The 13,564-nt window shown below is 40.0% G+C and overlaps 2 protein-coding genes across 3 annotated transcripts; one reads left to right on the top strand and one right to left on the bottom strand.

Annotated features, from left to right (window-relative positions):
* The first annotated feature begins 259 nt into the window (after positions 1 to 259).
* rpl5b (ribosomal protein L5b) lies at positions 260 to 5,108 on the top strand. The gene is made up of 8 exons (XM_004068153.5): positions 260 to 422; positions 845 to 914; positions 1,023 to 1,138; positions 1,311 to 1,445; positions 1,589 to 1,791; positions 2,817 to 2,994; positions 3,968 to 4,056; positions 4,969 to 5,108. Exons 1-8 carry the CDS (start codon positions 420 to 422, stop codon positions 5,066 to 5,068), a joined length of 894 nt encoding a protein of 297 aa, XP_004068201.1. The 5' UTR covers positions 260 to 419; the 3' UTR covers positions 5,069 to 5,108.
* Positions 4,776 to 13,000, bottom strand: dipk1ab (divergent protein kinase domain 1Ab). 2 transcript variants are annotated; one of them, XM_078946210.1, is made up of 6 exons: positions 12,982 to 13,000; positions 12,743 to 12,822; positions 7,265 to 7,399; positions 7,082 to 7,189; positions 6,253 to 6,426; positions 4,776 to 6,175 (listed from the first exon to the last, which is right to left on the bottom strand). In XM_078946210.1, the coding sequence occupies exons 2-6, from the start codon at positions 12,794 to 12,796 to the stop codon at positions 5,363 to 5,365; spliced, it is 1,284 nt and encodes a 427-aa protein (XP_078802336.1). In that variant the 5' UTR covers positions 12,797 to 12,822; positions 12,982 to 13,000; the 3' UTR covers positions 4,776 to 5,362. The 2 variants fall into 2 exon arrangements, with proteins under 2 accessions (XP_078802336.1, XP_023810219.1); XM_023954451.2 differs by lacking the exons at positions 12,743 to 12,822; positions 12,982 to 13,000 and adding an exon at positions 12,512 to 12,625.
* Between the last annotated feature and the right edge of the window lie 564 nt (positions 13,001 to 13,564).

Here is a 13,564-nt window from a genome sequence, read left to right as displayed (position 1 = left end):
CAGAAAAATAAGATTAACAAACTAAAATCTATAGTTTAACTTGAAAATACAAATTGTTAGGGGAAAGGACTAATAATTCTAGATTATACTGCAGGTTGTATGTTTTGGGATTTTTTTTAATATAATTTAACACTTTTTCAAATACATTTAAAAGTGGCCATTTTAACTTTTTTATTTTGCTTTAAAATCTTCTCTTCCTCAACAGAACCCCCGTTTCACTAACATTTCATTAGATTTGTGGACAAATCCGCTCCAACCCGGTAGGGGGCAGTACAGGGCGAACGACACCACCGGGCCCATCCTGCCACAGTACATTTACCGAGCATGCGCACGTGAAACTTCCTTTTCCCAGTGCAGCGGAGTCAATCTTCAGTCTTTGGCTCCGGCCTCCTTTATAAGGAGACTAAAAAGACTGCAAAATGGTTTGTAAATCGTCCTAATTTACATATGTGCTGATTCCCAACACCCCAACATTGCGATGTATAGAATCAGATTAATTAAAACATGCCAAATGTGAGCAGATGAAGGAGGATTCATTCTTGCTAATGCATTTCAGGGTTTTGCCTCAACGTGGCCTGCCCGCCGCTTTTCCTGAGTCGTTGCTGATTGTCAGATATTGTGTTTGGCCACTTTGGTATTATTTTTTACGAGCGCTTAATCAACACATACAAGACGCTAAATCAATATTTTTCGGTGTCGTTTAGTTTCAGTAAAGCTTAATTAGCATGAATGCTAACTCCTCAGTCATTAACTAGCTTTCCTCTCTACATCAGTGAAAGTTGTGGTTTTTTGTGCACGCTGAAAGCTTCAGACGTCGTCTCTTTAAAGTTTTCATCTCTCTTAGGGTTTTGTTAAAGTTGTCAAGAACAAGGCCTACTTCAAAAGGTACCAGGTCAAGTTTAGGAGAAGGAGAGGTAAGAAACTTGACTTTTAGGAAATGTTAGCCCCCTAAACAAAGCAGCAATCTCAATTTCTACTAGCTTTGCATTTCATTCATATATTGATGTTTGTGTTTTACTCAGAGGGCAAGACTGACTTCTTTGCTCGGAAGCGCCTTGTTGTTCAAGATAAAAACAAATACAACACACCCAAGTATCGGATGATTGTCCGCTTCTCCAACAGGGACATCGTCTGCCAGGTGAGAGCCATGCAATCACCTTGTGGTCCCTCCAAGCTTAAACTGTTCAGTCATTGGTTGTCTGCATTACAAATGTCCTCATAAATGGATTTTAGAGACCGGAACATTTGCAGGGGCTGTACTCTCGCATTGCAATGAAGTCAGTCATAATGTGCTGTCCATTTTCCTGCAGATTGCTTATGCAAAGATTGAAGGTGACATGATTGTGTGCGCTGCATACTCTCACGAGCTGCCAAAGTATGGGGTCACTGTGGGTTTGACGAACTACGCAGCAGCCTACTGCACTGGTCTGCTGCTGGCCCGTAGAGTGAGTAGAATACCAAAACCCCTGTTGACTTTTTCTCATTTGAAGAATATCCGTCTGTATTTGTTAAGAGTTTTAGGCTCCATAGCTTGGATGAGAATTTGGGAGATATTTTTTGGGGTCTAATTTTGTGTTTTTGTTTCCAGCTTCTGAATAAATTTGGCCTGGATAAGGTGTACGAAGGCCAGGTTGAGGTGACCGGAGATGAATTCAACGTGGAGAGCATTGATGGACAGCCTGGCGCTTTTACCTGCTACCTGGACGCTGGGCTTGCTAGAACCACCACGGGCAACAAGGTTTTCGGGGCTCTGAAGGGGGCTGTGGATGGAGGCCTGTCTATCCCACACAGGTAGCATCCAAACCTTTTCATCACACGCACACATTTGGAAGATTGTATGCTGTGTTTAAAACCATGGCTATGTTTTACTGTACTTTCTCACAATGTTTAACGTCCTCCTTATAACTAGGCCGATACTTAATGGACTCTATCATTTCTCTAGGAAACCAAACTTTCCATTATCCCCCCTAATCACCTGATCTCATTGGAAAGGCCAGGATGTCCTTATTTAAGCACATCAGGTCTTCGTTAGAGGAGAACTTCCAATGACACAATCCTAAAATGTATGTCCCCCTACTGAGGGCATAAACGGATGGCCTGGTTCTTAGCAGGATATAGGAGTTAAATTTGAAGTGTTAAATTTTAAAATGAGATGGATGAAACATTTGTGCAGTGATTTCCAGCCTTAATTGTGAAACGACTATTGTGATGCGCTGAGTGGATGTAAATGCAGAGGGGATCTGACTGGGTTAAGCGGGCAAAACTGCCTGGTCTTTCTTGCTTAGTTGTAGAGCCAGGCGTATACGCCACTTTGGCGTTGTACGCTATTTATTTATTTTTTAATTGGAGTGGAATCAACTATTGCTTTTACGAATTTCTTTCAATTATTTTCCTGATGTTGGCTGTTTGAGGAGATGCTTTGAAATCAAACCAACATCCAAACGATGCAGCGTTCCTTTTCTTTTACCAAGTGTCACTTCTGTCCTCACGCTACGTTTGTATTGTCTTAAAGAAAACCGTGGTCACAGATTTTCTACAAATCTTCAGTTCTAAGTTATTTACTTTGGTGTCCGCTTCAGTGTTTTTGAAAGTCTAACAAAATGTGTTTGACAGATATTTACTCAGTTTGTTTGGGAATCGTGTCTTCTTCATAGCGCTCTTGGTTACGTAACGTTACACTGAACAGACTCCAACCAAAACTCAAATCTTTTGGTTAGCGCCCACTATGACTGTATTACAATGCTGTTCTTTTTGATTCAAGGGCTTTTCTTGCCTGAATGAGAGTTTGAGATTTAAAGCTGTGCTTTCCCTTTTAGCACTAAGCGCTTCCCTGGATATGACACAGAGAGCAAGGAGTTCAACGCTGAGGTCCATCGCAAGCACATCATGGGCGTCAATGTGGCTGAGTACATGAGATACCTGATGGAGGAGGACGAAGAGGCCTACAAGAAGCAGTTCTCTCGCTTCATCAAGAATGGAGTCAACCCCGATATGGCAAGTTTTCTTAAAAATATAGAGTTTCTCCTTTCTTTTCCTTTTAGTTGTTTCTGTGTTAGACAACAGAAATGGAATATTAGCAACTACATTTAATAGAAATGTAGATACTTTAAAATGTTTTATGTTTATACTTCCTGTTCATAAAATTGAGAACTTAAAACATCAGATCATTTTATCTGAAGTACGTAGTATTGTCAGGCACAAATGTCATTTTATAGCTGCTTGGAACTTTTCATCTCCCCCATCTTGGTGTTTGCAATGGGGTGTTTTCTGCTAACAGCTGCTGCAGCCACAAACCCCTTTCCAACATCGGTCATTAAAAACTCTTTTTCAGCTACGCTGCCTTCTGTGGAGTCAGTGATTTTGAAAGTTTAGTAAAACCGCTGCTGCTCTGTGGCGCAGTGGTTAGCACTCTTGCCTCATATGGACGGGCACCGTCCAAAAACATGCTTCATAGGTTCATTGATTACTCTAAGTTGTCCCTAGGTGTGAATGTGAGTGTGCATGAGTGTGTGATTGTGGCCCTGTGACAGACTGGCGACATGTCCAGGGTTTTTTTTTTTTGCTGAAATCATAAAGTTCTGGACTGGAGTTTTATATTTTGATAGATCTAAGGTTAAATTTGAACCAGTCTATTGTTGGAATGGAAATTCTTTGAATCGGATGATTTTAAAATTCTGTTCTTTTATAGCCACCAGCAGGTTTGTCAAAGTTGTGGTTTGAGTCCCATCATTTAATTAAATTACTTTTTTAAAAAGCTCTTTTAAAACGGTTTATTGCCGTTCAGTAAAGTAGATTAGCAGATTGTAACAAAATTTAATTAAATATGATGGGAGAAAATTGTTGCATCAGTTTTGTTGGATGATATGTACAGGTTGATTTTTATATAGCAACAAACTTAATATTTTATATTTAATCTGTAAATAGAGCAGTTTGATGTATAAAAATTTTATTGTTTTGGTGTTTTTAGATGGAGGACATGTACAAAAAAGCTCATGCCAGCATTCGTGAGAACCCTGTCCATGAAAAGAAGCCCCCCAAAGAATTTGTCAAGAAGAGGTGGGAAATGGCTCTTGTGTTTTTTTTGTTGTGGATCTTTAGAGACGCCAAAATCCTTTGTCTGATGGAATTTCTCTCATTTTGTTCCAAGATAAGAAACTGGTGTTTTTATTCAGTTTTATCCCTTTGTTTAAACACATACATTTTTCATTTAGCAATTTGAGTGTTCCTAACACTCTGGACGCTCCCTTCAGGTAAAAATGTTTATGTAAATATTGTGGATGAGGGAACGTTTATATTTTAAGTAGCATAGCACTATGGGACACATCGAATCACATGTATCACCGTCTATCTTGGAATATATATGAATACATGAGGCGCAACAAAATATAAAGTGGACTAATCGAGACAAAAGTCACGAGAATTGTCAAGACTGAAACTGCGTTCTCTCTAACTCTCAAACATCGTTGTGGCACGCTACTCGTTAGCCGCGTTAGCGTGTTCACAATAACCCCCAACCCAGTTTGTAATATGTTAAAAAAAGACTGATTTTTTTTGACAGAGCGCCGTGTTCCTTTCTAACTTTTTTTCTAATCCCTATATACGGCACTCCAGATTGTAAGACACACTGTCATTTTTATGAAAATAATTAAGTCTTATAGTGTGGAAAACATGGTACATTTAAGTTTGGCTGAATGCTAAAGCAAATGTTTTCTTTGAAAAGTGTCAGTCACAACTTTTTAATCACTCAGCTTCCTTTTACTTTCAACAACGATACATTCTTTTATCCAGTTTCTCTTTATTTTGTAACACAATTTTGACAGTTCTTACTGTAGTTGTATCCTTTTGCCAATAGGGGGCACTAAGCATCTTGTCGCCGATATCTTGAGCTCCTGGCTGGTTCAAACAAATAGAACAGACTTGTCATGTTAAACAAATACTAGAATTTCATTGATGCTTGTGGATCCTCAGGTGGAATCGTGCCAAGCTCTCCCTGGCCCAGAAAAAAGACCGCGTCGCCCAGAAGAAGGCCAGCTTCCTCCGCGCTCAGGAACAGGAGGCTGCAGACTGAGTTTGCTTTCAGGCTACATGCTGAAAGATGTTCTAATAAAATCGATGAAAAGACTGCGCTCTGGTGTTCTTTCTTTAACAAACAACACTCCACATGAGGTTAGAGTAGGTTGGTGTGTACTGCTGAGAAAATTGTTGAGGTTTGTGGAGCTAGATTTATTTTGACTTTTTAAAAACAACATCCATGATTTGTTTCCTTATACGCAGTCAGTTGTAGAAGAAATTGAAATACCTGTAAATTATAGCTGTAAGGCTGAACGTATAAAAACTTGATCTTGAAAGGTGATTCTGGAACTTAAGAATCTTTAGTGTGAGAGATCTTCTTCCACAGCAACGTCTTGAGATTGTTCAGAACCAGCGAGTGCTCCATTTCCATCTGATCCGCAGACCCCTTCAGAGCGATGCAGACGTAGAGCTGCTTCTCCAGCTCCTCGCTCACATCGGCCGGCGCCCCCCTTAGGATGTAATCTTTGAGGGTTTCACAGACCTTGGCCAAGTTGGGCCTGGTGACCTCTGTTGTGCAGCGATGCTTGGTGAGATCACAGGAGGTGAGGCAGTCGGCTCCATACAAACAGTCCTCGTCCGCGCTGCAGTGCTGCTGCCGAATTCTCTCCTGGAATGTCGCCTCAGGAACGATGTAGCGTGCGTCCACCACCTTAAAGTCATGGCGGTCGTTGTAGCCGAATGAGCCAGTGCTCACGTCGCACATGAGGAAGCTCCCGAATGTGCCGTGGAAAATGTCTTCGACCAATTCCAGCAGCCCAATGGAGATCTTGGCCTTGTGGGGCCACTGAGGTGTGAACCACTGGTCCATGCTGCGGCGCAGGCTAACCGGGATGGACATCTCCATGATCCAAGGCAGGCTTATCCCGTACAAGGGGGAGTTCGGGACCTTCTCCATCACATACAGGTCTCCGCAGAAGCCCAGGATCTTGGGTGTGTGTCCCTGGCCTTGGAGGACGAACGCCAGCAGGAACTCGTTGAGCTGCAGCAGAGCCCAAGTGGAGCGAGCTTCTGGCAGTGAGATGTAGCCGTCTTTATTCACATCAGCAATGGATAACACTTGGGTCGTCAGGTCGACGAGGCTGACCCGATCGCCAACTTTAGCCTGTGAAAAATCTTAAATATGTCAAACTGGAGCTTCTGGTTCCGTTTTATCTGAATACATTTTTGTTTTTTTCTGACCTTGAAGTGGTTGTTTATCATCTCCCTGAAGGTTTCCACTGAAGTTCCTTTGGTGGGCTTGTCGAAGACCGTTGCCTCCTTCCTCGGCTCCATCTCACCTTCCAGACCGTCATGAGGAGCCTCCATCTGGCACTTTATTATACCCTCCAAGTCGGCCCAGTTCCCTGAGTAAACCTACAGTGAAGGAGCAGCTGGATTAAACAAGTTAACCGCTTGAGATTAGTTAGATCAGGCATGTCCAAAGTCTGGCCCTGGGGTTTGAACAAGTGTTTAAATGTCCAGTGGCCCGCATGCAGGTTCCTTTCATAAAATCGGTTAATTTGCCCCCTGGCATTTTCTAAAAACTACAACTTCTTGATTATTGTTGGCTAAATAACGTTTGAAGCCGTTGTAAACCTCTGGCAACATGGCCCTTTGGTGACCCTTTCGATATTATTTCTAAAATGTCAACTGAAAATGAATAAATAATAGATCTTGAGATTGAGGGCCACTCCTTCCAGGACGGGTGGAAATGGCAGATTTTTCAGTAATATATGACACAACTTGGTCTGCCAAATACGCAAAGAGTCTGGCTAATTTGAAGGGGTTCAATATCAAGAGGGACAACAGGCCAACTATGAGAAGCTGTGACCGGTGCCAAAAATTCTCAGTATTTTTGGTAAAACAAGCATTTTGATGCATTTGTTTTCTGTGTGAAGAAATGAAAAGTAATTAATAGTAATTAAATGTTCATCAAAAAGTTAATTTACATTTAATGCTATTGAAATAGTTCAAAGATTGTCGGGCTGAATGGTTGACACCCCTGACTCAGATCTTACAGGCCACTGACCTGACTGCTGACTTTGGCGGTGAGGCACTTTGCCAGGTAAAGGGTGTCCTTCTCACAGAGGCTGCTGCAGGCCGAGCCTCCAATGACGCCTTTCCTGTATTTGTCACACTGAAAATAACAACCACATAAACTAAAGGAGATGTACACACCACGTCAACAGACTCGACACGTGGAATTACTAACAATGGAATTTTTGCAGTCCTTCCCTCGACAAAGTTCTGTGTAGGATGAGTACTCCACGTACACGATCCAGCTTCCCACAAACAATGCCAGCCAGGAGAAGAACAAGTATTTCATGTGCAGGAAAGAGAACTTGGCCTGTTGGCAGAACAGTTTAAAGATTCAACATTTCTGCTTCAAACATACAAAGAAAAAAAATCATTCTGTCGTAAATGTAAGTTTAAAAAAAGTGGATTTTTGACCAACTTGCCAACTGCAGCTTTGAACAGGGAATGATCAGCATGTGTGTGAGGCTTTTGATCAGATGTAGAAGTACGAACACTAAAAACACGCTTCATAGAGCAAATCAAAGGTTGCAGGTGAAAATACTTTGGATTTGGGCTTGATTTCATTATTTTATTCCTTTTTTTTCATTTGTAGAGCACTTTCCACCCCCATTTAACGAAGCCCAAAGTGCTGAACATTTTTTTATATCAACAAATAAAAAATACAAAATAAACATGCATGTATACGGAGCTCAAAGCTTGATGTTTTCAGGAAGCAGCAAAGAAACCTCCCAAACAGCACAGGATGCAGGAGCTAATCCAAAGGTGACAGTAACAAGGAGACCAGGCAATAACTAAGCTTCATTACAGATTCTTGCAGAATTTTTTCTCATCTTTTCTGTTGTCTGTGGGTTTTTGATACTTCACACCTCTAGGGCAGGAGATGCCAGTCATAGATACTGTGATGAACTCTCTTTCAATGTTGCAAGGGCTCCTCCTAGTGGCGGCGCAATGAAAGCTTCATCAGTTTGACATTTCGCTTCTTCAGAAATATAATCTTCCTCTTTTCTTCCAAACTCTGGGTCTCCCTGTGCCGGTCCCCAGCCCGGATAAAATACAAGAATGTGTCTGGCGTAAAACTCTCTGCTAAACCATCTGTGCAAATCAGTGAAAGATGATTTGCTGTGGTGACGCCTGAAGGGATAAGCCGAAAGGTGAACAACAACAACGTAAGTACAAGAACCAAAGGGAAAAATCCATCTAAGATCTCCATTTGGTCAAAATAAAAAATCACTCACAAAAGAAAGCCTTTGTCAGGGTCCAAAACAGAATCAATGTAAGTAAGAAGACGGTTAAATATGAATACAAACCCATAGAACAAAAATACTTCTCGCTGTTGTCTGGCATGGACAAATAGCAGCCCAAGTGAAGATGATGAAGTTTGACTGGGCAGCAGGAGCATGAAACTGGTCAGGTTTAAAAAAAAAAGACTTTTTAAATATACCTTTTCTAACTAAACACCTCTTAAAAATTGTTTTTTGTTGGTTGTAAATTTGTTGTTTTGTGATCATAAAGCCATTTTTTAATCAAGAGTTAGTCATGGTAATTCATCTGCATAAAGTCCCACTCTGATCATCTTTTGATCTGTTGTAAAAATGTTCCACTTGGTCTTTTCATGATTTTGCTCTAAATTCCCACTAGATGTGAATGTGCATGAGTGTGTGATCTGTGGCTCCGTGACAGACTGGCAACCTGTCCAGGATGTCCCCTGCTTTTGCCCACAAGTAGCTGGGATAGGCTCCAGCAGCCCTGTGACCCTGAGAGGGACAAAACGGGTTTAGATGATGTATGAATGAATGAATGAATGAATGAATGAATGAATGTCCTCCATTATGAGAAAATACTACAATATGTTAAAGATACCAAAAACACGATTTTCCCCAGAGTGGGTCTTCACATCATGGTGATGTTTGGATATGGTTTCTTAAAATTCCGCTGCACTGATGCAATTTCTGCTGCTTTTTAACTGTTAACCATCTTTTTTTTTTTTTACGTCTGACCACAACAGCTTGCAGCTACAAATTTACCAGCTCTGGCCACGTAATTTGCCACTACCTGTGTCCGATCAATTTTTCCATAAGTTATTTGCATTAACGGCCAAAGACATTCAGAAAAAATCTCTCTGTTGGGAAACACAATTTGGCTTTCTCTAATCAATAATGTGGGCTTCATTGCGTACTTACTGTTCATTGGATTATCCATCGATGCTTTGATGGTAAAAGACGTTTCACAATTATGGCTAATGAGGCTTTATTGATTGTGGCTTCTATGATGAATTAGAAGCTGACTGGGAACTGTGGCCATGAGCCAAAACGTGTCCTTACTTTACCGGCTGTCGGGCCTGCAGCACTGAAGCTAATTTAATAAAAGTAGAAGCTTTCAATGCGACGTTTGACACAGGAGAAGCTCAGGGAAATGACAGACAGACAGTCGTGTACGACACTGTACAATTACAAAACTGGATCTGATGTGGAAGTGTTGAGACAGTGAGAAAATCAAAGCTTGTCAAGAGCAACACAATCATGTTTTTGCAGCCACCACAGCGGCCATCTATTATGTATGATTAGAAAGCTCCCCCTCCAGAGGCTGGTGTTTAATGGGCTGCTGCTGTACACAGCTAAACTGATCTGAAAAAACAGACAAAGGGTGGAGACAGCTTTTTTCACCATCACTGATGAGATGAAACCAAAACACTGCCATAAATTATGCAAAGAGTCTTGAATGACCAAATGATGAAACAAATGGAAACAATGTTTGTACTGAAGTGATTTTGTTCTGCACTAGGAGCAATAGAACACACTGGAAAGAAGCTCTCAGTCCAGCTTGGCTACAAACACATAAATAATAAGTATCACACTGTGGAGTCATGAGAAACAGTTCGGAGCTGAGATGAAGTTTTCAGGGTTGTTGAACTGGAATCAATTAGATTTTGTTCAAACATTCCCACGTTGGCTCCAATTGAACTCAATTTGATTAAACATTTTGATTAAATATCAATTTGTTTGTCAAATTTTCAACCTCAAATCTGTTTGTTTGTTTGGAAAAAAATTGTTTTTAGATAAATAGTAGTATAATGAAGTGGAATATTAATTAATGAAGTGATGAATTCTGCTGACAGAGTGGCCGTTTTTTTTTTTACCACACTTGTTTCTTGGTTTTATATGTGTAAATATATATATATATATATATATATATATATATATATATATATATATATATATATATATATATATATATATATATATATATATATATATATACCATCCGTCTCAACATAAATAGGCCCACTAGTAACAATATTAGCATATTTTACAGATAAGGAGATGCTTTGATGACTGAGAGAGACTAAATTGTTATAAAGGCTAAAGTTGTAAATGCTCAAGGAGGCAATCATGCAGGACTCCCACAGCGGTAAATCCTCTGTTTTCTTGCTATCAAAAGATTAGATTTAATTTAATCATCAGAAAATGCTCACCCATGCTACCAATTGGTCTTTTAGGCCTAAATAAAAAGCAGTTTTAAAATCATTAAAAACTGTCTTTATGTTGGATGAAGTGTTTCCCTGGTGTGTATACAGGAGGGGTAAAAAAAACACATGTGGCTCTGGAGCCTCAGGCTGCAGATTTAGGTTTAGACCTATTAAACAGAACAGAATCACCTGACAGAAGAGTGTGTGCTTCATCCCTCCTTAACAGAAAAAAAATCTGCATATACGCTGCTGATCTGACTCATCACAGCTCAGAGGAACAAAGGTTGAAACGCAGCCCTCACTCCTATGCAGGAGAAGCCGTCATGGTTTCTCTCAGGAAGCCAGTGAATATATGTACTGTAGAGGGATTTATGTGGTGATCCGCAAACTGTAAAGTCAGAACTGAGGGCTGCACGGGGGTGTAGTGGTTATCACTCTCGCCTAAAGTGAGAAGCCTGGTTCAAGTCCCAGCTGAATATTTGATGTGTGACATGAATGTTCTCCCCATGCTTCTTCCCACAGTCCAAAAACGTGCTTCACAGATTGATTGGTGACCCTTAATCATCCCTTAGGTGTGAATGGAAGTGTGTGGTTGTGCCTCTAGTCCACACTTGTTCCTCACGTTCAATATAGGTTCCCCTCAAACAGAAATGGAACCGGCTTTGAAGATAGATGCATAAGAAAACGGTTAATGAATTTTAAAAATCTTGTGCTATTGTAGTTTTTTTTTAAATTTGTGATATTAAAATTATTTACAGACTCATCCAATTCAATCAAGGAAAAAAAGCAGAACACCATAAGTTTAGTTTTACAAGATCAAATTTAGAAAATAACTAAATGTAACCAAAACAAAACACTGTCATTCTTTAAAAAACAGAGCACGCCATATTCATTTGGGTTTCTTTGCTCTGCCAAGCTTTAGCTTTAAGGATTACTGATACTTTACACCAAATTTCTAATCATCCACAGTTTGTTTTTAGTTTATGATTCCTTTAGATTATTTCGGTCAAGTGTCTCCATTTTTACTTTTTTATGTTTTTGTCACTTCGGTTCACAGTTTGGTGTTTAAATCATGTTTAGGTCTGTATTCTAGCAAACCAATAGGAGCACATAAACGTCATCTTAGTTTTAGATCTGTTTATTATGTGAGAATGGTGCATATTAAAAGCCTGCAAATGTGCCAGAGTTAACCAAGAGACTTAAAGAAACACCTTTACAAACAACCCCTCAAAACGTAAAGATAAAAATACTCAAAAGGTTAATTACAATATAAAACTTAACCACAACTTGATTAATGTGAATCACGAAGCAAAATCTCACCTTATACTGCTCCAAAAAAGGGCAAAAACTAGATTACATGAAAAAAAAATAATTTACGTCTAACATTTATTTTTTAACCAAAAAGCAAAATTTGGGATGTTCTCGAAACTGGATCTGATCATAGGGGTTTAATTAAAGAAGAAAACATGACACAATACTTACTTTTAATTGATAAAATCCTTGGTTAGTCAAACATGATATTATTACAACAGATGCAATTGTGTTGCTTATGTTTTTAACTAATGTAATGTTTATTCAAATTGTTAGCATTTTTCCTATACGACAAAGAGTCCCATAATGAGCCGCATGCAGCTCTGGAGCCTCCGTTTGCAGAGATCTGCCCCAGAAGAACAAACGCCTTTGGCAAATATTAAAAGTTTCAGTTTTTAAAACCAAGAAACTTTCTTCAATATCTGAAGGAAAAATGTAAGCATTGAGATAAAAACTTTCTTAGTTTTAGTTGCTGTTTAGGAAGATTTTCACAACTCTTTTCTCTGAAATTTCCCTGTTAAAGGCAGAAAAGTTTGTCATTTTATTTAAAACGATTTTTCCAACATTCCTTATAGGTCGGACAAGAGCGATGAAAACAGGACAGTATAAAGCCTCGTCAAGGACCTGCAGCCTCAGAAACGCCACCTTTTGAGGTATGATGCTCCAGATTCACCGACATGGTTGCTACAGCAACCGGGATCTGGATGATGGTTGATTCCTCCAGCCGTCGAGTGTCAGTGGACTTTATGAGTCACCCTGTCGATTTTACTGCATATTAGTCAGTAGCCACAACATGAATGCAATCCCGTGACGGTGGTGGGGTCGATTCCCCGTTTCCAGGAGCGGAGAGGCTTTTCCCTTGCAAGCACAGCTTACCTGGACATGCAGAGTCTTTCTGAAGAAACCCAGCGGAGACAGTCCTCTCGCCATGGCAACTGCAGAACATCTCACAGCAGCTGCCGAAGGAAAAAAAAGAAGGAAAAAAAATCACATTGGCGAGCTGGAAGTGGAAAAGGTCCAAAAATGTGGCACGGATAACCCAGCGATGCGCGTCATGCACGCGCTTCCGTTCTCACTCCCGCCGCGCTCAGACCACAGAGATGCTGCTCCCTCACCTGTCAGCAGAGAGATCGTGGTCACTCACTGTTACTCACCGCCTCTTTCTAACAAGGAAAAATACTAAATTCAGTGTTCATAAATCAAAAGACATGTAGGCTTCCATCTCCTTACAAGTGGTTTCAAATTGCGCATCCACTATCATTTGGGGTGGAAATGAACCTCAAGTCTGCTGTACTTATTAACAGTGTTGTGCAAGTTACTTCCAGACTGTAATGCGTCACAGATTACCTAATATTTTTTTAAATTTCAAATAGTCAGTTGTAATGTATAACAGGATTTCTGTTTCTTTTTAACACCTGCCTGACACCTAATACATAGGTAACAATGTACCACATTCTGGAAAAAAAGAAATAAGAAATTGATGGTGACTTTTTTGCAACTAATGAATAGTGGTGTAACGATTAATCACTTCATTGATTAATCGGTTTCTATTCTTACGATCCAACCAGATCGATCTGTCTGAGGCAATTTGTTAATCGAATTGACCTATGCAATCATAAAATTGTTTTAAAAGGAAATGAACCGATTATAATTGATATTGGAAAATACCATTTGGATTGAGGCATGGTAGGTTTATTT

The sequence above is a fragment of the Oryzias latipes genome, chromosome 4 (genome assembly GCF_053564925.1).
Source record: "Oryzias latipes strain Hd-rR chromosome 4, Olatipes_Hd-rR_3.1".
NCBI lineage: Eukaryota > Metazoa > Chordata > Actinopteri > Beloniformes > Adrianichthyidae > Oryzias > Oryzias latipes.
The sequence above is the reverse complement of the archived record's forward strand: the minus strand, read 5'-3'. Positions and strand labels throughout refer to the sequence as shown.